The sequence below is a fragment of the Phyllobates terribilis genome, unplaced genomic scaffold (assembly GCF_046119375.1).
Source record: "Phyllobates terribilis strain yellow unplaced genomic scaffold, ASM4611937v1 Scaffold_11__3_contigs__length_659146591, whole genome shotgun sequence".
In the NCBI taxonomy this organism is placed as follows: domain Eukaryota; kingdom Metazoa; phylum Chordata; class Amphibia; order Anura; family Dendrobatidae; genus Phyllobates; species Phyllobates terribilis.
The window spans coordinates 174,745,532-174,769,177 of NW_027362771.1; the positions used below are offsets into that span (position 1 = coordinate 174,745,532).

The 23,646-nt window shown below is 41.4% G+C and overlaps 1 protein-coding gene across 3 annotated transcripts in view; it reads right to left on the reverse strand.

Moving 5' to 3' along the window:
* Positions 1 to 14,950: 14,950 nt before the first annotated feature.
* Positions 14,951 to 23,646, reverse strand: part of CAPS2 (calcyphosine 2) — a 103,234-nt gene continuing 94,538 nt past the window's right edge. For all 3 annotated transcript variants that reach the window (XM_073651810.1, XM_073651809.1, XM_073651811.1), the window contains one exon: positions 14,951 to 17,125. In XM_073651810.1, the coding sequence (XP_073507911.1) occupies positions 16,950 to 17,125 (176 nt within the window). In that variant the 3' untranslated portion in view covers positions 14,951 to 16,949. The remainder of the gene's footprint in view (positions 17,126 to 23,646) is intronic.

Genomic DNA, 23,646 nt, shown 5'->3' on the forward strand with positions numbered 1-23,646 from the left:
ATACTTAAACCCCCTCCACCCAGTAGGAGGTGCCGGAGCAACACTTTCACTCAGTTTGTCTTTGCAACTGAGTTGCCAGGTCCTGTCCTGACTCTAGTCTGTTTCTGCCACCCTGGGGGCTGAGTACCCAGGGCCGCTACCTGTACCTGTGACTTTTAGTCAGTTTCTGCCACCCTGGGGGCTGAGTTCCCAGGCTCGCTCCTGTATCTTGTTTCTGGTTCAGGCCCTGTCTGTACAGTGTCCTAGTCCATTACTTGTTTATCTCTATGTCTGTATGTTCCCTTTTTCCTGCAGTATCTGAACCTGCACCTAACTCCAACTCGTTGTCTCTGTACTTCTGTTTGTGAGTTTTGTGTCCACTCGCTACTTCATTGCAAGTACCTTGTGTGTATCTGGTTCTGCTCGTTCTGTTTCCCTGCCTCTGTATCTAACTCCTACGTTCCAGCTATCTTCTTGTGTTCTCAGTCTGTTCCATGTGAACAGAGCCCTGTCCCGTCTATCGCATCTGCGGGTTTTGCTTTGCTCTGCTTGCTCACCGCACCTGCGTTTTTGCTCTGCTCTGCTTGTTCACCGCATCTGCGGGTTTTGCTCTGCTTTGCTAGTTCACCGCATCTGCGGTTTTGCTCTGCTTTGCTTGTTCACCGCATCTGCGGGTTTTGTTCTGCTTTGCTAGTTCACCGCATCTGCGGTTTTGCTCTGCTTTGCTTGTTCACCGCATCTGTGGTTTTACTCTGCTTTGCTTGTTCACCACATCTGCGGTTTTGCTCTGCTTTGCTTGTTCACCGCATCAGCGGTTTTGCTCTGCTTTCCTTGTTCACCGCATCTGCGGGTTTTGCTCTGCTTTGCTTGTTCACCGCATCTGCGGTTTTGCTCTGCTTTGCTTGTTCACCGCATCTGCGGTTTTGCTCTGCTTTGCTTGTTCACCGCATCTGCGGGTTTTGCTCTGCTTTGCTTGTTCAAAGCATCTCCGGGTTTTTCTCCGCTCTGCTTGTCTACCACACCTGCGGCTCTTTTCCTGTATCCCAGTCTGTACTGGTCCCTATCCTGCCTACGTTCCTCCTTGCCTGTACTCGCATGTCTGCATGTCAGCCGTGCCGGCCTGTGCCCACCTGATTGCATGCCAGCCATGCCTGCCAGTGCCCACCTGTCTGCATACCAGCCGTGCCTGCCAGTATCCACCAGTCAATATGCCAGTTTAACGTACCTGTTCCTGCATTCCCCGGTGTGGGTCAATAGCTGTGACCAGGGTCTGACCTGGAGTAGCACCTGGTCCCTCTGCTCGGTTCCTCCCTGGCTCACGGAGTCGACTGAGCCGCCGTGCGACCTTGGTCGGATAGGGTTGATACTTAGTTACGCCCCTCCAGGCACTCCTCGGTTCATGGTACAGTGGGATCACTAATCACGCTTACGCCAGTCAGTCCGGGCGCGAGCGTAACAGTTAATAAATAAAATTTCCCACATGTCTACTTTACATCAGCACAAATTTTGAAACATTATTTTTTTTTTGTTAGAAGGGTTAAAAGTTGACCAGCGATTTCTCATTTTTACAACAAAATTTTAAAAAACATTTTTTTAGGGACCACATCACATTTGAAGTGACTTTCAGGGGTCTATATGACAGAAAATACCCCAAAGTGATACCATTCTAAAAACTACACCCCTCAAGGTGCTCAAAGCCACATTCAATATGTTTATTAACCCTTCAGGTGCCTCACAGGAATTAATGGAATGTGGAAGAAAAAATAAACTTTTTTCACAAAAAAATTTCTTTAGACCCAGTTTTTTTTACTTTCACAAGGGTAACAGGAGAAAATAGACCACAAAATTTGTTGTGCAATTTCTCCTGAGCACACGAATGCCTCATATGTGGGGGAAAACCACTGTTTGGGCACGCGGCAGGGCTCGGAAGGGAAGGAGCGCCATTTGAATTTTTGAATGCAAAAATTTGCTGGAATAATTAACGGATGCCATGTTGCATTTGGAGAGCCCCTGATGTGCCTAAACAGTAGAAACCCCCCACAAGTGGCACCATTTTGGAAACTAGACCCCTCAGGGAACTTATCTAGATGTGTGGTGAGCACCTTGAACGCCCAGGTGCTTCACAGAAGTTTATAACGTTGAGCCGTGAGAATAAAAAAATCCCATTTTTCCAACAAAAAATGTTTTCTAGCCCAAAATTTTGCATTTTCACAAGGGTAACAGGATAAAATGGACCCCAAAATTCGTTATGCAATTTCTCCTGAGTATGCAGATACTGATACTACTGTTTGGGCGCACGGCAGGGCTCATAAAGGAAGAAGTGATGTTTTGGAATGCAAATTTTGATGGAATGGTCTGCGGGAGTCATGTCACTTTTGGAGAGTCCGTGATGTGCCTAAACAGTGGAAATCCCCACAAAAGTGATCCCATTTTGGAAACTAGACCACTCAAGGAATCTTATCTAGACGTAGTGAGCACCTTGAACTCACAGGCGCTTCACAGAATTTTAATACGTTGATCTGTTAAAATGAAAAAAAAAAAATTTTTCCACAAAAATGTTGTTTTAGCCCCAAATATTTTAATTTTCACAAAGATAGCAGGAGAAAATGGACCCCAAAATTTGTTGCAGTGATCAGATTGACACCACAGGTCTGATACAGCATTTTATACCATTGAGCAGTGAAGAAAAAATAATTCAATTTTTACCACCAAAATTTTGTTCTAGTCCCAGATTTTACATTTTCACACTGGGAAATGGGTAAAAATGGCACCAAAATCTGTCCCCAATTTCTGATGAATGTAGAAATACCCTATATGTGGCTGTACAGTATTGCTTAGCCACACGGCGACACTCAGGCAAGACAGAGCGCTATTTGTCTACCGGTGTGCAGATTTTCCTAGAGTAGTTTGCAAACTCCATATACAGAACCCTTAAGTGCTAGAAGAGCAGATTTCCCCGACTCCCCCCCCAAGTGACTCCATTTTGGAAATTATACCCCTTTGGAAACTTATCTACAGGTGTAATGACGATTTTGACTCCATGGGTGTTTTCCAGAAACAAGCAGTATTGGATGTTGCTGAGTGAAAATTGCAAACTGCTATTGTAGTGACCAGTACTTTGTAGTGACCAGTAAGTTGTAGTGCCCAGCTTGTGCTTCTTGAGACATGCACCTGTAAATTAGACAGTCTCTCATCGCTACAGAAATGTCAAACATGTGGATGCTAAATGTGGTTTAGACACACTGGGGCTCAGAAGGGAGCGGGGCATTTGGATTTGGGAGCACAGAATTTGCTGAATTTCTTTAGGGGGGCAAGGAGCCAAAGCGCTTTTCCAGAGCCTTTGTACTGCCAGTAATGTGGAAACCCCCTATATTTCCGATAACAGATGATTGACCTGATTGGGGGCTTTTTTTGTGGATTGAGTTGAAGCTTTTATTGCGAACATTTTACATAACATTTTGGATCAAATTTATCCAGCATTCTTACGCTGAGCACTTAGGCTATGTGCCCACGATGCAGAAATGAAGCAGAAAATTTCTGCAGCATTTCTGCAGCTCCCTGGCAGAAAAAACGCATGCAGATTGTGCATGCGTTTTTCCTGCAGAATACATGCGGATCCACATGCGGATTCACATGCGTTTCCGCATGCAGATTGACAAGCGCTTTCCAGGCGATAGCATCACTTGGAAAGTGCTTGACAACTAGGTCACACTATATAAATCCATGCAAACGGCATGGATTTATACAGTGTGAACCGTAAAAATTAAAACAAATAAAGCTATACTCACCCCCGAGGCCCCGGTGTGTGCAGCAGCGCTCGTTCCTGTCTGGTTCCCGGCTGCCGGCATATCGCGAGACAGAGCGGTGAAGGGCCTGCGGTCACATGACTGTGACGTCACCGCAGGTCCTCAAGTGATGCCGGCATTCAGAGAAAAGCCTTCGGAAAGGTGAGTATAAACTTTATTTGTTATTTTATTCTTTTTTTACAGGTACAATGGTACCCAGGTCTGGATGAGAGTCTCCTCTCCTCCAGAACTGGGTACCATCCGCACATAGAGACGCATAGAAGAAGCTTGTACAAATGTACAGTCGCGGTTTCTATACGTTTCAATGCAAGTCAATGGCGGGAGTTCCGCTGCGCTTCCGCAAAATTAAATGACATGCTGCGGATTTTTGTATGCAGCATAAACGCTGCGGAAAAATCCGCAGCATGTGCATAGAACATGCGGAATCCCCTTGGGGACCATGGGGTGCGGATTACCTAGCGTTTCACAAGCGTTTCCGCAGCGGAAATTCCGCAGCATAAACGCTTGAAAAACGCTACGTGGGCACCCAGCCTTACTTTGGGGTTTCCATCTAAAAGTCAGAGTGACGTGACAGATGAAACCCCGGACAGATCCATTCACTATAATGAGGCAGCACAGTTACTCTAGACTTCATCTGGCCTCTGTTCAGCGTTGTCTTTCTTTCCAGAAGTGCACAAAACTGTTGCCAATGGCACTTTTATGCACGCCTAAAAAGACGGACACGTCCGGATCACAGGGCAGACGGCGTCCACAGTGCCTCCATCTGCCTCATTATAGGGAATCTTCCACTGGGGGTTCTGCCTGAATCAGGTATTTCAGAGATTTACACAGAAACCTGGTGTAAGAGCTCAGCGTAGAGCACAGGATAAATGTGCGCCTTACTGCGATCTTTGGGAGGCTGAATGATCAAATCAACAGCAGGTGAAGAATTGGCTTTATTTATTTTTTACGTCGTTCCTCGTGCGGTATAAGTGATTAGACTATTTTATTCTTCATGTCGGTGCGATTATAGTAATGCCAGATTTATATCGCATTTTTATGTTTGGCTACTATCACACACTGACATTTTTTGGGCAAAAACTAGTTTTTGCATCGCCATAGAGCTATCATTTTTCATCAGATTATTTTTATTGAGGAAATTTTACAATAATAGGGGAAAGAGCTATAATTTTTCCATATATCAGCCGACAGTCATGTGAGGGCTTGGTTTTGCTGGATGAGTTGACGTTTTTATTGGTACCATTTTTGGGCACATGACATTTTTTGATTGCATTCTATTCCAATTTTTGGGAGGCAGAATGAACAAACACCAGCAATACAGGAATTTTTTTTGCTTTTTTTATGCCGTTCCGCGTGTGGAAAAATTGATATCGCAGCTTTATTCTTTGTGTAGGTGCGACTACAGCGATACCACATTTATATCTTTTTTTATGTTTTGTTGCTTTTACACAATAAAAACTATTTTATAGAAAAATTATTTTTACATCGCTTTATTCTAAGAGCTATACCTTTTCCATTTTTCGGATGATGGAGCTGTATAGTGGCTTGTTTTTTGCGGGACAGGATGTAGTTTTCAGAGGTACCATTTTTATTTACATTCGTCTTTTTGATTGCGCTTTAATGCACTTTTTGTTCGGTGGTATGATGATAAAGCATAGTTTTTTGCCTCCTTTTTTATTTTTTTTATGGTGTTCACTAAAAGGGTTAACTAATGGGACAGTTTTATAGGTCGGGTCGTTCCGGACGTGGCGATACCAAATATGTGTATTTTTTTTTGTTTATTTTTTTATCCAATAAATGTTTATATAGGATTAATATTTTTTTCTTTTTGTTTGTTCTTTATTTTGGGATTTTTTTTATATTTTTACAATTTTTCTTAACTTTTTCACAATGTCCCAGGATGGGACATCATCTTTACATTGTCAGATCGCTGATCTGATACTCTGCAATGCTTCTGCACTGCTGGGCATCAGAGAAGTGTCTGACAGGCAGGGAGGAGGCGTGTCAGCTCCTGCTATGAGCAGGTGCTGACAGGCCACCTTCTCTGAAGGACCCTGCGGTCATCCTGGGACTCGGGGTCGCCATGGAGACCATCAGCACAATGCGACCGAATTGTGTTGTGCAGATGTGAGCGCAGAGGGAGCTCACTCCCTCTGCGATGCCCTGCGATGTCACTGTCACTATTAACAGCAGCATCACAGGGGTTAAACGCCCATGATCGATGTTAGTGTGAGCCCGCGCGATCATCCTGCCATATATACAGTATACCGCTGTTTGTGGAAACGCAGCTCAGTATCTATCGTCTATCTATGCCATGCAGGGGTTACAGTAGGCTTGTTTCGAAGTAATCATACCTCTTCATCAGCACAAACTATAATGATAGATATCACTGTGGTTTGTGCTGATGAAGAGGTATGATTACCTCAAAACGCTTTAACAAATAAAACCGCATTCATACCGCATCTGGTTTCCTATTGTATATTGGATCCTCGGCAGCGCAGGTTTACACCCACTTTCATCTCTAAATTTGCTTACAAATTTTGGTTTTCACAGTTTGCTGCTTCAGATTTATAGTGGCAATTGGCATTAACTCTAGAGTGTTAGGTGAAGACTGTTACACAGTGAGGCACAGGCTTTTAGAGGCTGGCTTGGTGTCATGATGGGCACCAAAGAAGACACTTTTCAACAAGAAAAACATAGAGGACAGACTGACATTCTGCAGGAAAAAGAGACTGGACCACTGAGGACTCAAGTAAAGTTATATTCTCTGATTAAGCCCCTTCAGACAGTTTGGGACATTTCAAAGAATTATTATCCTGAAAAGAAAAAGCATACCGTGAGTAACAACAGTAAAGCATCTTGTAATCATTCATGTGTGGGGTTGCTTTTCAACCATGGCAGTGTACTCACTCACAATTTTGTCTAAGAACACTACTATGAATAAATAATGCTATCTAAACATCCACCAAGAGCATCTTTTCCCAATAATCCCAGAGCAAATTGGTTATGAACAATGCTTTTTCCAGCATGATGGAGCACAATGTCACAAGGCAAGAGTGATAACTAAGAGGCTCAATGAAAAGAACATTGAATTTAGGGTCCATTGGCTAAGAAACTCTCCAGATCTCATTTTTATTGACCGGTGGTCAATCTTCAAAGAGGGAGTGGACAAATAAATGGATTGACAGCAGTCAGGATTTGGTCCAGGGGCATCCATCATGCCAGGGCGAACTGCAGAAGTCTTGAAAAATAAATGGCAACACTGTAAATATTAAATCTTTGCATAAACTTGATGTATTTGACAATAAAAGTATAACAACTTATGAAATGCTGAAAATAGTACTTCAGCAACCTTAGAAAAATCTGACTAAAGGATCTAAAAACACTGAAGCAGACAACTTTGTGAAAACCAAAATTTGTGTCAGTCTCAAAACTTTTGGCTACAACTATAGTACTTTAAAGGGAACCTGTCATGTAAAATAGCACAATTAACTTGCAGTTATGGGGTCAATCTGCAGGTTAATAGCATTTGACATAGTGCGGCGCCCGCACTGAGAGCCCCACTGCTGGGAGAAAATTAACTTTATTCCCCAAGCCGCCTCTCTCTTTGAGTCACAGAGGTGGTGCCGATGCAGTTTTAGTCACCGCTCTGTGCATAGAGAGCGGCAGCTGTAGCTGCGCCCCTGGCACCCATGACTGAAAGAGAGAGGCTGCCAGGAAGAATAAAGTTAAATTCCTCCCAACAGTGGGGATCTCAGTGTGGGCGCCGCACTATGTCAAATGCTATTAACCTGCAGATTGACCCCATAACTGCAAGTTAATTGTGTTATTTTACATGACAGGTTCCCTTTAACATTTCTATATCATATGCACTGTACTGTATATAATCTGACTCCTGGGAGTTTTTCATATGTGAGCTATTTCTACCTTCATTTATGTCTATTTTATACTATGTTTATGAAACTATATTAAAATGACTATTTATTTCTGATGTCTTTTTGGTGTGTTATGTAAAAACAGTAGATTCAAATATCTCTTTCAAGTGCAAAAAGCTGTAAAGTGTCAATGATATCTTTCTAGTAATGGATTGTTTAGTCTTCAGTATAATAGAAGGGGAAGTGATCTTCCTGAATATTTGAGTCATGACTTATAAAACTACAGCCACTTTACAGGCATAAATGTGCTTAGTAGCTAGTGACACCACATTAAATAACCTCGGCAGAATTATTCACTGCATTGCATTATTAAAATTCTTCCCAAAACATGTTTTATATCCAAGTGCACAAAAGGCCATATGTAATGAGAAAAGTACTGACTACAGGGGACATGGTTTATACATAAATTATAAAGCACAAATTCTATTAGTGCTTGAATGCCAGGGGTGCAGAACAGACTTCTACTAAATATTTGCAATAAAAAAATATGCACAACCCCAAATTGTATGTATCAAGTTACTGTTAATGACAAATTTAAATCTACTCAAACCATGGGGATGGAGTGACATTGTGGGTAACACTTCATTAGTAAATTGAATAAGATTCAAGTACAATAAATTGTAGGTGTTACCATAAGGGTGTCTACACCCATAAATTTCTCCTCTGGGTATTGTAGATGGGCAAGCTCGCAGACAGACACACACACATACCCTCTTTCTTCCAACCAAGGCAATCTCTAAGGGAAAGATATCTTGTACTAGCATGGTAATATATAAGCATAATTTACTTAAAGGCCTTGTTCAGAACTTTGTTATTTTTCCAGAAACATTGTCATAACGGTCTATGGACTGAATCTGTAATTATAGCTCATCCCTATTCTGATCAATGAAGCTGGACTGCAATAACATACATAACCTATAAGCAGATCCCAAGAAGAAGAATAAAAAGACAATATTTTCTAGTCCTGGACAACCTCTTTAAGTCAAATGTATAATATTTTTTACATTTTAAATATGCAAGAATGGCATTTAAGAAAAAGGACAATTGTGTTCTCTCAAATCCATCAAGTATTATGAGCTATTATATTATTTTCTCAAATTAAACTACCATATTGTATTTCCAGAAAGGCAGGCTGGATGAATTGCAGATTTAGAAAGCTGCTTCCCAGTGTGGGATTCCAATTTATAAGAACAGGTTCCATATGTCCAAAGGAAATTATCATAGCACAACACATTGGAAATACTAAGCTGTGTAGCACCCATGTGTTTTATCTGCAGACAGTACAGACCAGAAGGAGCAGACGTTAAATGCAGTCTCCATTCTTCTATCCTGTCTGTCCGGCACTGGCTTTTACTGTAATTCCTTATCAATACCAGTTATGAAAGCTCTCAGATCCCATAACAGTCACAGGTATAGCCTGTGTGGTAGATCGGCTCACTCAGCTGCAGCCGGAGGTAGACACAGGAACGCTGTCTCTTCAAATTTTTTGTTGGTTTTTTAAAGTGCGGCATAAACCAAAAGAGAGTCCATCAAAGTAAACACGACCCTTTGGGCGAAACAGGAAAACAAAACAAAGTGGCAACACAAAGCACAGTCCTTGTGGTAGCGGGGATCCGTCCGCTCAGGGTTTAGCAAACGGTTCAGGTTTGCACCAAACCACCTCTCTGGAACTAGCATCTCCAGACATACTGAACACTGAATGCCTCTGCAGGCCATCTATTTAAACCCCAGACCACACTCTGGGGTGGAGATATGGTGAACGACCTCCTACCCGCTCTATGGTCGTTCACAAAAACCCAGCCCTTTTAAAATGGCTGCTTAACTCCTTGCAACACTTAGTGTGCTGGAGCAAAACTTCTGGGTTTCAAATCACGGAAGCTAATAGCCTCAGTGAAACATGCTTCCCCTCCAGCACTTTGCAAGTGACTTTGCCAAAAGTGCAGACACAGCGATATACCGATTTTAAAGAGGACTCTATATGTATTTATTATACCCATACAATCAGGAAAACATAGCCATAATATCCATAAAGAAATTAAATCTGAACATAGATGCTGCAAAACTAGTAACCCAGAAGCACCTCTTCTACTTAAAGAGACACTAGAATAAAAACTGGCACATAATAAGTGATGGATCCATTACAGATTTTGTTTCGAGGCCCAAGAACTTGAAGTAGCACATATGTTTGGACACTATATGAATGAGTGTCATGGTGTCAGTCAAAAAGTGAGAATGCTCATGCCATCGTGTCCTCTAGGAAATAATGCCCATATAGAATTGTTATTTGCCTGCACATATGCTGGTACAGCGGTCAGCAACAGTCATCACTCCAGCTGGTGTGAACCTGCGAGCCGGAGCACATGTCAGACAATGGAGTGCCGCAGAGTGGCTGATCCCCGCACTAGTGCACCCTCTCGGACTGTTTTAATGTACGTGAACCCTTTATATCACAAATTCTTTGTATTACTAAGATAAAAGGAATAATAACAGCAGTACATTAGCTTGCATTACAAAATGCCAATTTGTCTGAAACTCGAACCCTATATGACTTCATCTTGCTTCCTGTCTAAAATAAGAAACCATTATAGCATCGTTTGTACCAGGGGAAAGCTTGATTCATGGTCATGTTGGATTTTATTTCCTCTTTGTGTTTGAAATGAAGATTCTGGCTTATTATTATTGTATCTCGAAGCCCTGGAAGTGATGATCTGTGTGACGGGTGTGCATGTGATTATGTTAGGTGAGGTACACTTAGATTGATCGTTTTGCCTTTTTTACCCGTTAGTTTTGTAAATGTAAGTAGGACAGATATAAGAAGGAGCACATTGCTTGCAATATATATATATATACACTACCGTTCAAAAGTTTAGGGTCACCCAGACAATTTTGTGTTTTCTATGAAAACTCATACTTTTATTTATCAAATGAGTGGCAAAATGAATAGAAAATATAGTCCAGACATTGACAAGGTTAGAAATAATGATTTTTATTAGAAAGAATAATTTTCTCCTTCAAACTTTGCTTTCGTCAAAGAATGCTCCCTTTGCAGCAGTTACTGCATTGCAGACCTTTGGCATTCTAGCTGTTAATTTGCTGAGGTAATCTTGAGAAATTTCCCCCCATGCTTCCTGAAGCCCCTCGCACAAGTTGGATTGGCTTGATGGGCACTTTTTGCGTACCATACGGTCAAGCTGCTCCCACAACAGCTCAATGGGGTTGAGATCTGGTGACTGCACTGTCCACTCCATTACAGATAGGATACCAGCTGCCTGCTTCTTCCCTAAATAGTTCATGCATAATTTGGAGGTATGCTTTGGGTCATTGTCCTGTTGTAGGATGAAATTGTCTCCAATCAAGCGCTGTCCACAGGGTATGGCATGGCGTTGCAAAATGGAGTGATAGCCTTCCTTATTCAAAATCCCATTTACCTTGTCCAAATCTCCCACTTTACCAGCACCAAAGGAACCGCAGACCATCAAATTACCTTCACCATGCTTGACAGATGGCGTCAGGCACTCTTCCAGCATCTTTTCAGTTGTTTTGCGTCTCACAAATGTTCTTCTGTGTGATCTAAACACCTCAAACTTTGATTCGTCAGTCCATAAAACTTTTTTCCAATCTTCCTCTGTCCAGTGTCTGTGTTCTTTTGCCCATATTAATCTTTTCTTTTTATTAGCCAGTCTCACATATGGCTTTTTCTTTGCGACTTTGCCCTGAAGGCCAGCATCCAGGAGTCACTGTAGACGTTGACACTGGCGTCTTGAGTGTACTATTTAATGAAGCTGCCAGTTGAGGAGCTGTGAGGCATCGATTTCTCAAACTAGAGACTTTAATGTACTTGTCTTGTTGCTGAGTTGTGCAGCGGGGCCTCCCACTTCTCTTTCTACTCTGGTTAGAGCCTTTTTGTGCTCTCCTCTGAAGGGAGTAGTACACACCGTTGTAGGAAATCTTCAGTTTCTTTGCAACTTCTCGCATGGAATAGCCTTCATTTCTAAGAACAAGAATAGACTGTCGAGTTTCACATGAAAGTTCTCTTTTTCTGGCCATTTTGAGAGTTTCATAGAACAAACAAATGTAATACTCCAGACTCTCAACTAGCTCAAAGGAAGGTCAATTTTATAGCTTCTCAAATCAGCCAAACCGTTTTCAGCTGGGCTAACATACTTGTGCAAGGGTTTTCTAAACATCCATTAGCCTTCTTACACAGTTAGCAAACACAATGTACCATTAAAACACTGGAGTGGTGGTTGTTGGAAATGGGCCTCTATACACCTGTAGATACACATGTAGATATTGAAATAAAAACAAGACGTTTGCAGCTAGAATAGTCATTTATCACATTAACAATGTATAGAGTGTATTTCTGATTCATTTAATGTTAGCTTCATTGAAAAAAAATGTGCTTTTCTTTCAAAAATAATGAAATTTCTAAATGACCCCAAACTTTTGAACGGTAGTGTGTATATATACAGTACAGACCAAAAGTTTGGACACACCTTCTCATTTAAAGATTTTTCTGCATTTTCATGACTTTGAAAATTGTACATTCACACTGAAGGCATCAAAACTATGAATTAACACATGTGGAATTATATACTTAACAAAAAAGTGTGAAACAACTGAAAATATGTCTTATATTCTAGGTTCTTCAAAGTAGCCACCTTTTGCTTTGATGACTGCTTTGCACACTCTTGATGAGCTTCAAGAGGTAGTCACCGGAAATGGTTTTCACTTCACAGGTGTGCCCTGTCAGGTTTAATAAGTGGGATTTCTTGCCTTAAAAATGGGGTTGGGACCATCAGTTGTGTTGTGCAGAAGTCATGTGGATACACAGCTGATAGTCCTGCTGAATAGACTGTTAGAATTTGTATTATGGCAAGAAAAAAGCAGCTAAGTAAAGAAAAATGAGTGGCCATCATTACTTTAAGAAATGAAGGTCAGTCAGTCCGAAAAATTGGGCAAACTTTGAATGTGTCCCCAAGTGCAGTTGCAAAAACCATCAAGTGCTACAAAGAAACTGGCTGACATGAGGACCGCCCTAGGAAAGGAAGACCAAGAGTCACCTCTGCTTCTGAGGATAAGTTTATCCGAGTCACCAGCCTCACAAATCGCAGGTTAACAGCAGTTCAGATTAGAGACCAGGTCAATGCCACACAGAGTTCTAGTAGCAGACACATCTCTACAACAACTGTTAAGAGGAGGCTTTGTGCAGCAGGCCTTCATGGTAAAATAGCTGCTAGGAAACTACTGCTAAGGACAGGCAACAAGCAGAAGAGACTTGTTTGGGCTAAAGAACACAAGGAATGGACATTAGACCAGTGGAAATCTGTGCTTTGGTCTGATGAGTCCAAATTTGAGATCTTTGGTTCCAACCACCGTGTCTTTGTGTGACGCAGAAAAGGTGAACGGATGGACTCTATATGCCTGGTTCCCACCATGAAGCATGGAGGAGGAGGTGTGATGGTGTAGGGGTGCTTTGCTGGTGACACTGTTGGGGATTTATTCAAAATTGAAGGCATACTGAACCAGCATGGCTGCCACAACATCTTGCAGCGGCATGCTATTCCATCCGGCTTGCGTTTAGTTGGACCATCATTTATTTTTCAACAGGACAATGACCTCAAACACATTTCCAGGCTGTGTAAGGGCTATTTGACCAAGAAGGAGAGTGATGGGGTGCTACGCCAGATGACCTGGCCTCCACAGTCACCAGACCTGAACCCAATCGAGATGGTTTGGGGTGAGCTGGACCGCAGAGTTAAGGCAAAAGGGCCAACAAGTGCTAAGCATCTCTGGGAACTCCGTCAAGATTGTTGGAAGACCATTTCCGGTGACTATCTCTTGAAGCTCATCAAGAGAATGCCAAGAGTGTGCAAAGCAGTCATCAAAGCACAAGGTGGCTACTTTGAAGAACCTAGAATATAAGACATATTTTCAGTTGGTTCACACTTGTTTGTTAAGTATATAATTCCACATGTGTTAATTCATACTTTTGATGCCTTCAGTGTGAATGTACAATTATCAAAGTCATGAAATTACAGAAAAATCTTTAAATGAGAAGGTGTGTCCAAACTTTTGGTTTGTACTGTATATATATTATATATAAAAATCTTATGGCTTTGAAATAAGTTCTACCAATTTACATTTACTGATACTAGATCATCTTCCGATAAACCAGCAGTTTACAAATATCTATCCCTATCCTATCCAAAGCCTGAAAGGATGCACAATTTTTGGGGAAATCTATATCTGCTCATAACAGATGCAGTCCTAATTTATTGTTAGACTAAGTTCACACAAGCGAATAGAAAAATCTTCTGATTTTCAGCCAGAGAAAATGGATGATTTTTCATCTGTATCGTCATCCGTATGGCTTCCGTTTTTATACATCAGCATTTATTAAAATTTACAAGATCAAAAACATTTTAAAGAATTTCAATGTATCAGTAGTGGGATGCTTTATGGATGATCCATATGAAATCCGATTTTTATTGCGCACCAATAGACTTGAATAGGAAAGTTATTTCCGAAATATAGAAAAGAATAGTAGATGATACAATTAAATTTTTTTTCACTTGGACATTTGGTCCGTGTGAAAAAACAATCATCTGAACAGCCTTATTCAATAACATTGGTCTGAGTGGTGTCAGATTTTTTCACAAACACCAGCACTGAGATTGAAATTGTTGTGTGAATGTAGCCTAAATTAGTTAAAAAAGCACTTCAACTGGAACTGAAGGCCTTATTCTGAAGTTTGAGATACTCATTCTTGTTTGTGGAGCAAGTAACCGCAAATAAAATAGAGATAGTCATCAATTCAAATCAATGAGTCCGTGAAAAAAAACGGATAGCACTTGGATGCCATCTGTGTGTCAACCTAGTACAGTCTATTCTAAATGGGTTTAATGGGTGAGAAACTTAGAGACCTTTTTTATTCTTGCATACAAGAAAAACTGATTTTACACAGATGGTGAAATGGACACATGAACCAAATATGATGAAAATTTGTTCCACCAAACTGATTAAAGGTTTTCTCATACCTGAAAAAAAACCTAAAGTTTGAATGAGGTCTAAATGTGGGCCTTTGAGTTTGGTTATGAGTCAGATTAATTCATAGGCATAGAAACCCTATAAAAAGCAAACTATATGTAGATCATGCTGATTTCCAACCACACTCTAACTTCAGTCATGGTAAATTTATGTACAGCTAGCAAAACAAAGTTAGACATGTAGGCTAAATAATATTTTTATTAAAAATGAACTTGAAAATTGCATAAAATGTTATAATTATTAGGAACAAGAAGAAAAGTTACTGAAATTATAAAATAGATCAATAAATCCATAAAAATTACATAGGATGGCAGTAACTTTCAATAAGGCAGTAAATGTAATTAAAACAAACCAAATTTATTATGAAAGTGAAATTAAAGGGAACTTGTCAGGGGATAAGATATAAACAGAAATAGGGAGAGAGCATTCATCAGGCAGCAGACAAGCCGGAAGGAAGCTGTACCATCACTCCGAGGTTCTGTCTCATGTGTTTCCTCTGAAATGCTGGTTAGTAATATAGCTCTTTGTAACCAGGGAGCCTGTCCTTATTTCATGCTGCTTATGGTTGTCAATAATAAAATGGAAATCATGTTCTCACAAGTACTAACAAAATTAGCTCCACACATTGTATATAGCACCACAGTATGTTGGTGGAAGGTGCCCAGCCCTGGGCTTTGGGTAGAGGGGGTGGATATGTAGACAGGCAGCAAGATGGCATCTGCTGCCAACAAGTCTAAGATAGAGTGATGTGTCACAAAAGGAACCTGGCATCGGTGATATGACACCTGCAAAAGGCTCCAGCACTGATAGAGTGCTGAGAAGTTTTACTTAGTGAAGCAGCAAAGGGTTAAATGCTGCAATGTGTGAAAGTAAATTAAAAATAACCCAGTATGCTCCAAAAAAACAGAGTAGTGGGGTACCAAGGTGTAACTTAGAGCTCCTTGATGCAAAATCTAAAATAGGGCCACATCATCAGAGATTCCTATTCACTCATAGTACACATTTGCTGCAGTTAGGCTTCCTTCGCACACACTTTTTGTGTTTATGTCGTAATGTGCTTTTTATCCCATGAATTTCAAAGTACTTTTTTCACTAGTGTTTTTGGTGGTGTTTTCATTTGTAACGTACTTATTTTTTTCGTTATATATGTTTTACATTTGTAACATACTTTTTTTTTTTAAGGTTTTTCAGGTCATAAATATAAACCTATGAGAAAACCACAGAAAAAGTTCTATCTACATAGTATAGTTTGTTTTAAATGAAAGGCCACAGATACTAAAATGCCACCAGAACACCAAAGCAAAAAATGCAAAGTATGTAGTGAATTTTAAATTGCAATATAGACATTTGGCCGCAGTGTTTTAGGCAAAAAAAAAAAACTGCACATGAAAAATGCCATGAAAAATGCAGTCTGTAAAACCGGGGTTAATCCTGAAACAAGCTGCATAAATTAGTTGGAATGAGATCAGTAGGGCATTGATATAAATGAACAGACGTAAAGATATTGACATCTTTGGTAACATTTTTTTTTTTATTTAAGTGTATGTATTTTAGCCTAAAAATGATTTTTGCAATTGGGTTTCATTAAAAAAATTGACCCCATTTTGCTTTTACAGGCCCTCTGTTTCCCTGCACATTGTGGGCTGTGGAATGAGTTATCAGAATATGTCAGTCAGCTCAATCTGATAGGAAAGTTTGAGGCGCTTTTAACTTTTCTGAGCTCCTCTCAGCTGATTTATGACCAACAGCGCCACTTTCATGTGATCCTTAGCCATAAATCAGCACAGAGGACTTCATAAATAGATGAGAATTACTAACTCTTTGCCAAATGAGCTCACTGACAGAATCCCAGATAACTTATTCTACAACCAGCAATAGACAGTGCAACACTGAGGCTGTAGAAGGCAAACCGTGCAAAAAAAATGTCATTAAACCTAATTATAAAAATGATTTTAAGCCCAAAATACATTTATGTAAGTAAAAAATGCCCCCTTAGGTGTCATTATACTTAAAGAAAAAAATAAAACAAAAGGTCGAATTTTTTAAATTTATAATAATAAATCATTAAATTTGTCACTCAGGGGTACTGAAAATCTGCTTGTGACAAAATTAAAAGTACAAACTTTCCTTCAAAACAAAGTGAATGGTAATGAAGGTCACTCGTACTAGGCACAGTGCCCTATATGCCCCAAGAATTTCTTAAAATATTAATGAAGTCTTCATCAGACACGATGCCAATACTTAGTCCTTCATAATAATCTTCAAATTCACTATAGGATACTTCCTGGGGATTACGGCAAGCATTCTCTATTGTTTCCAAAAATGCAGATTTAATTTCTTCTTCTGATGAAGAACCTAAAAAGAAAAAGAAGAAACTGAGATTTCCCTTTCCAAGCTTACAATTGTACATATGAATGTGAAATTGCAAAATACAAATGGCAGTGTTCCTTTACTCCAGGTCTCATGGGCCATAAAAAGGCTTACAGGCATGCAAAGCATATGCAAATCACTTTCAATTAAATGTAATTAGTAATAAGTTTATGCAAATTGGACACATGCAGGGAGATGTTAAAAACTTGGCCTCCGATGTACCCCTGGGACTTGGCGCTAAAACACATTGGTCTATGGATTGACATTATTGTAAATGAGCATTCACAGAGGTTTCTTGAAGGCGCAATAAAGAAGTGACGCCATATGCCTCATATAAAGCTAACACGCTGGATTCTGTTTTTACAACACAGAATTTGGATGACGGAGAGGTAATGTATCATTAATTATTCACGTTCATGAAACAGACACAAACTAAAAGCAGAGTGGGAATACTGGAGCTTCCAGATTTCATGACTGTCACCTGTGACAAGCTGGATGTACAAATTGTATTGAATGGAGACAAGAGTCTTTTCTTCACTGATGACAGTAGGATCAAATATTCTTGTAGTCAACAGGCCAACCCTGCCAGCACTATTATGTCAGGAATCCCTCTTCTAACTTTCTTTCTTCTTTTGTTTCTTCCCTCCCTTCCATATCACCCATGTTCTCTTTGTCTTCATTATTTGTACTTGTATATTTCACCTAGACGCTAATGGGAATCTCAGGCAGGGAAACATTGGGAGTTGGGTACTAATTCAATTACGTCAATTATCTAGTATAATTGCATTGAAGAAAGTGTTTTCATGTGATGTGGATTTACTACACGTTCTCTGCCAAATATCCCATCAGAAAAGTTGCTGTGAGTAACCCCAAGTGAGAATTTTATGTAATACCAAGCGCTGTGTTCCCCAACATGACTGTGGGGAATATACTCTATTCTTTCCCATGCTACTTGTCATGTCACTCATAGGTCACAGGCAAAGAAAGGCTTTCTCGGACAGACTTGGCACAAGCCACTGTCTGGCAGATTCCAGAGGAGTCCCGACATTCACTCTTTAACCCCTGTACAAGGATCTGGTCTTATCATGGGGAGCAGTGGATCGCTTCCACGGAAGAACTGTCACCTGGAAAAGCAAACCGGAGGCAGAAAGGGTCGTCGAGCAGGGTCAAAGCCAAGAGGACAGATCAAGAGAAGAATCGTAAAACAAGAGGATAGTCAAAATTAACGCCAAGGTAAGAAAACAGGAGGAATCGGGTAACAAACACAAGAAATGACTAAAATGACTAAAAAACTAATTAACTGGCAGTGGAAGTCAGTGACCCAGGGGCTTAAATAGCAGGCAGCCCAGACAAAGACTCTCAGAAAGGAGCAATCGAAACCTGACAATTAACCCCATAGTTTCCTGATCTTGTGGCACCAAAGTCCCAGGAATAAAACAGGATTGATGCTGTAAAGCATCACCCACAACAAAGGTGCAGTGCCGCCTAGCGGCCTAGGCAGGAACTGACAAAGATGTTACACTCCTCATTGGATGAATTAGTCTTTATAACAACCCCTATTGTCTGACTCCCAATGAGCGACTCCCCAAAGAAATCTCAATTTGCATTGGCCAATATTGGATCTTTTTCAGTCAATGATTCAGCCTGCGCTCATTATTGGAGGTAAAAAAACAATAAAAAGCCCAATCTGTATGTTGAACAAATACGAATTATTGTTTGTCTAAACCGTTTTAGTCGACGTATGTTTGCTATGGTCAAAGTCAAACATTTTGATTGAATTCTCTCTTATGTTTATGGGAACCAAAATACAATATCATTACAAAAACAACAACTACTAATGGGAGATAACGCTGCTACGGTTTGCCTGGTTAATCCTATCATTTTTCTTTTTTTCTCTTCATAAAGAATCTGTTCAGTCTGATAGGTCTTATGCCTAAAGGGAACCAACCAACTGTCCATTGTTGTAGCCATATACAGTACAGACCAAAAGTTTGGACACATCTTCTCATTTAAAGATTTTTCTGTATTTTCATGACTATGAAAATTGTACATTCACACTGAAGGCATCAAAACTATGAATTAACACATGTGGAATTATATACTTAACAAAAAAGTGTGAAACAACTGAAAATATGTCTTATATTCTAGGTTCTTCAAAGTAGCCACCTCTTGCTTTGATGACTGCTTTGCACACTCTTGGTATTCTCTTGATGAGCTTCAAGAGGTAGTCACATGAAATGGTCTTCCAACAATCTTGAAGGAGTTCCCAGAGATGCTTAGCACTTGTTGGCCCTTTTGCCTTCACTCTGCGGTCCAGCTCACCCCAAACCATCTCGATTGGGTTCAGGTCTGGTGACTGTGGAGGCCAGGTCATCTGGCGTAGCACCCTATCACTCTCCTCCTTGGTCAAATAGCCCTTACACAGCCTGGAGGTGTGTTTGGGGTCATTGTCCTGTTGAAAAATAAATGATGGTCCAACTAAACGCAAACCGGATGGAATAGCATGCCGCTGCAAGATGCTGTGGTAGCCATGCTGGTTCAGTATGCCTTCAATTTTGAATAAATCCCCAACAGTGTCACCAGCAAAGCACCCCCACACCATCACACCTCCTCCTCCATGCTTCACGGTGGGAACCAGGCATGTAGAGTCCATCTGTTCACCTTTTCTGCGTCGCACAAAGACACGGTGGTTGGAACCAAAGATCTCAAATTTGGACTCATCAGACCAAAGCACAGATTTCCACTGGTCTAATGTCCATTCCTTGTGTTCTTTAGCCCAAACAAGTCTCTTCTGCTTGTTGCCTGTCCTTAGCAGTGGTTTCCTAGCAGCTATTTTACCATAAAAGCCTGCTGCACAAAGTCTCCTCTTAACAGTTGTTGTAGAGATGTGTCTGCTGCTAGAACTCTGTGTGGCATTGACCTGGTCTCTAATCTGAGCTGCTGTTAACTTGCGATTTCTGAGGCTGGTGACTCGGATAAACTTATCCTCAGAAGCAGAGGTGACTCTTGGTCTTTCTTTCCTGGGGCAGTCCTCATGTGAGCCAGTTTCTTTGTAGCGCTTGATGGTTTTTGCAACTGCACTTGGGGACACTTTCAAAGTTTGCCCAATTTTTCACTCTGACTGACCTTCATTTCTTAAAGTAATGATGGCCACTCGTTTTTCTTTACTTAACTGCTTTTTTCTTGCCATAATACAAATTCTAACAGTCTATTCAGTAGGACTATCAACTGTGTATCCACCAGACTTCTGCACAACACAACTGATGGTCCCAACCCCATTTATAAGGCAAGAAATCCCACTTATTAAACCTGACAGGGCACACCTGTGAAGTGAAAACCATTTCCGGTGACTACCTCTTGAAGCTCATCAAGAGAATGCCAAGAGTGTGCAAAGCAGTCAACAAAGCAAAAGGTGGCTACTTTGAAGAACCTAGAATATAAGACATATTTTCAGTTGTTTCACACTTTTTTGTTAAGTATATAATTCCACATGTGTTATTTCATAGTTTTGATGCCTTCAGTGTGAATGTACAATTTTTATAGTCATGAAAATACAGAAAAATCTTTAAATGAGAAGGTATGTCCAAACTTTTGGTCTGTTCTGTATGTGTTATATAAATAATGCAGCGTTGCAGAGAAAGCATAGTTTGAAAAGCTGGTCAGGGACTGTGTGTCTTCACCAATTAGCCTGAAGCATGCCCCTGGCAACTCCCCCCCAATCCTCATGACTAAGGGCTCATTCAGACATTTCACTCACTTTTTCATATGAGTTGTATTTGTTTTTTCCCATGGATAACACTACCGACCTATGATAGTCTATGGGGATTTTCACATGTCTGGTCATTTGATCTGCGAAAATATTACAGAGACACGTTCGATTTTGATCTCAGTCACGGATCAAATTTGTCAATGCAAGTCTACGGGTCTGTGAAAAAAACTGGACGGCGCTCGGATGCCATCTGTGTGCTGTCCATTTTTCATGGACTGTTTGAAAGCAGTAGCTTGAGAAACCTCCATTAGTTTTATTTTTTCCATCAGACAAAACTGATGAAACTCGAATAAAAACTAACACACTGACCAAACTCTGATGAAACTCGGATAGGAAGCCCTGATGAAACTCAGACTGTTTTTTGCATACAAGAAAATTGACTGAGCGTGAGGGCACCCTAATGGGTTCCTTTAATTACTCCTTTAATCGTCGCGGTCTTTGGACAAGTTTACAGTTGTCTTCTCTGTGTAGGTCTCTATGTAGTAGATTCTACTTACCGTATTTTTTGGACTATAAGACGCACTTTTTTCCTCCAAAATTCTGGAGGAAAATGGGGGGTGCGTCTTATAGTCCGAATGTTGGGTGGGGAGGGGGTATATATATATATATACACTGTGTGGGGTGTGGGGGGAGAGGTAGCGGCAGAGGAGCGGGGCACAGGAGGCAGAAGCCGCCCGCTACAGCCTACACTGTCCCCGCTGCTAAAGAAAATGAATATTCATTGCTCCCCACGCCCATGGGGCGTGGGGAGCAATGAATATTCATGCTCCTTAATAGCAGCACACAGTGCAGCTGCAGCGCGGCTCCTGCTGTTGCCGGAATCGCCTGTGCCCGCTGTTAAAGGGCATGAATAATCAACCTCTCTCCACACCCATGGGCGTGGGGAGGGGTGAATATTCATGCCCTTTAATAAGCGGGCACACACGATAGCCAGGCAGCAGCAGGAGCAACGCTGCGGCTACGCTGTGTGCCGGCTATTAAGGAGCATGAAGTCACTGATCCCCGCGCACACAGTCCCGGCGTGGAGAGCAGTGACTTCCGGCAGCTGATCTCTCTCCTTGTGAGCTGCGCATGGCAGTGACGTCATGCGCGGCTCACATGGAGAGATCAGTGCGGGCAGACAGGACGCAGCGCTGGAGGAGAGAAGAAAGGTGAGTAGGAGTAGGAGCATTTATTTTTTATGTGCAGCCTGGTGGGGATTAGGGGGACCATGCATACTAGGATAAGGATGAGGGGGCCATACATACAAGGGTAAGGATGAGGGGTGCAATGCATACCAGGATAATGCTGAGGGGGGCATACATAACAGGATAAAGATGAGGGGGCCATACATACCAGGATAAGGATGAGGGGCCATACATACCAGGATAAAGATGAGGGGTGCCATGCATACCAGGATAGGGATTAGGGGTGCCATGCATACCAGGATAGGGATTAGGGGTGCCATGCATACCAGGATGGGGATTGCTGTGCCATGCATACCAGGATGGGGATGAGGGGTGCCATGCATACCAGGATAGGGATGAGAGGTGCCATGCATACCAGGATAGGGATTATGGGTGCCATGCATACCAGGACAGGGATGAGGGGTGCCATGCATACCAGGACAGGGATGAGGGGTGCCATGCATACCAGGACAGGGATGAGGGGTGCCATGCATACCAGGATAGGGATGAAGGGTGCCATGCATACCAGGATAGGGATGAGGGGTGCCATGCATACCAGGATGGAGGGATTCTAGGCATACTAGGATAGGGATGGGGACCACATATAAAAGGAAGGGGGGGGCATATATACCAGGATGGGGAATATTGTCAGAATTGGGGGACATTGCCCCTATACCAGTGTCAGCAGAAGACCCCATCCCCCTTAAAAGTGCATCACGAACACATTTTTTGCTTAAATTTTTTTTTTTCCTCCTCTAAAACCTAGGTGCGTCTTATGGTCCGGTGCGTCTTATAGTCCGAAAAATACGGTAGCTACTTTCTATCATGTATAATGCTAGACAATTATTGGTAAGCTAAACATTTCGGATTCCAGGCCAATACATTTTATCTATATTGTACCACTCTGAAGAACCCTAGAGCAAGGATTAAACCGAGTCCCTAATTACACTTCCAGGTTTTACCACCCAAAACCACCCTGTTTTCATGACCCATAGAGAACGGTCTTTGTTTCATTTATTAATTAACATTTTTTTTTAAAACCCTCAGCCTCTGGGTATGTTCACATTGACTTTTTGTACATGGATTTTGACATAGATTTCAAAATTCACATCAAAACGCGCTACAAATTCTCTTTTAACACTGTCTGATGTGAATTTTGAATCGGAACTACCTCAAAGTTCAGTGGGAACATACCCTAAGGAGTTTTCATAACAGAGAATCTAGTTAAAGGGGTTGTCCGGTCTAAAACTACAAGTTTGCAGTCACTATATGACTAAAGACTTGTGAATCCTCACATCATGCTTACTGCGCACTGTGAGGATTCCCTGGCACCAGCAGCGAGCAGTCATGTGACCGCAGACCGCAATTATGCGATTCACATTGCACAAGGCCGGATGCAGTCTACTCGGCATGTGACCACATGTATGCATATCGCATATTTGCAGTCATGCCCCCTCCTTTCCTGCTGCTGGCACCAGACAATTCTCATGGCGCGCAGTGTGCACAATGTGAGGATTCACAAGTCTACAGACAAATAGAGTGACTGCAGACTTGTAGCTTTAGACCGGACA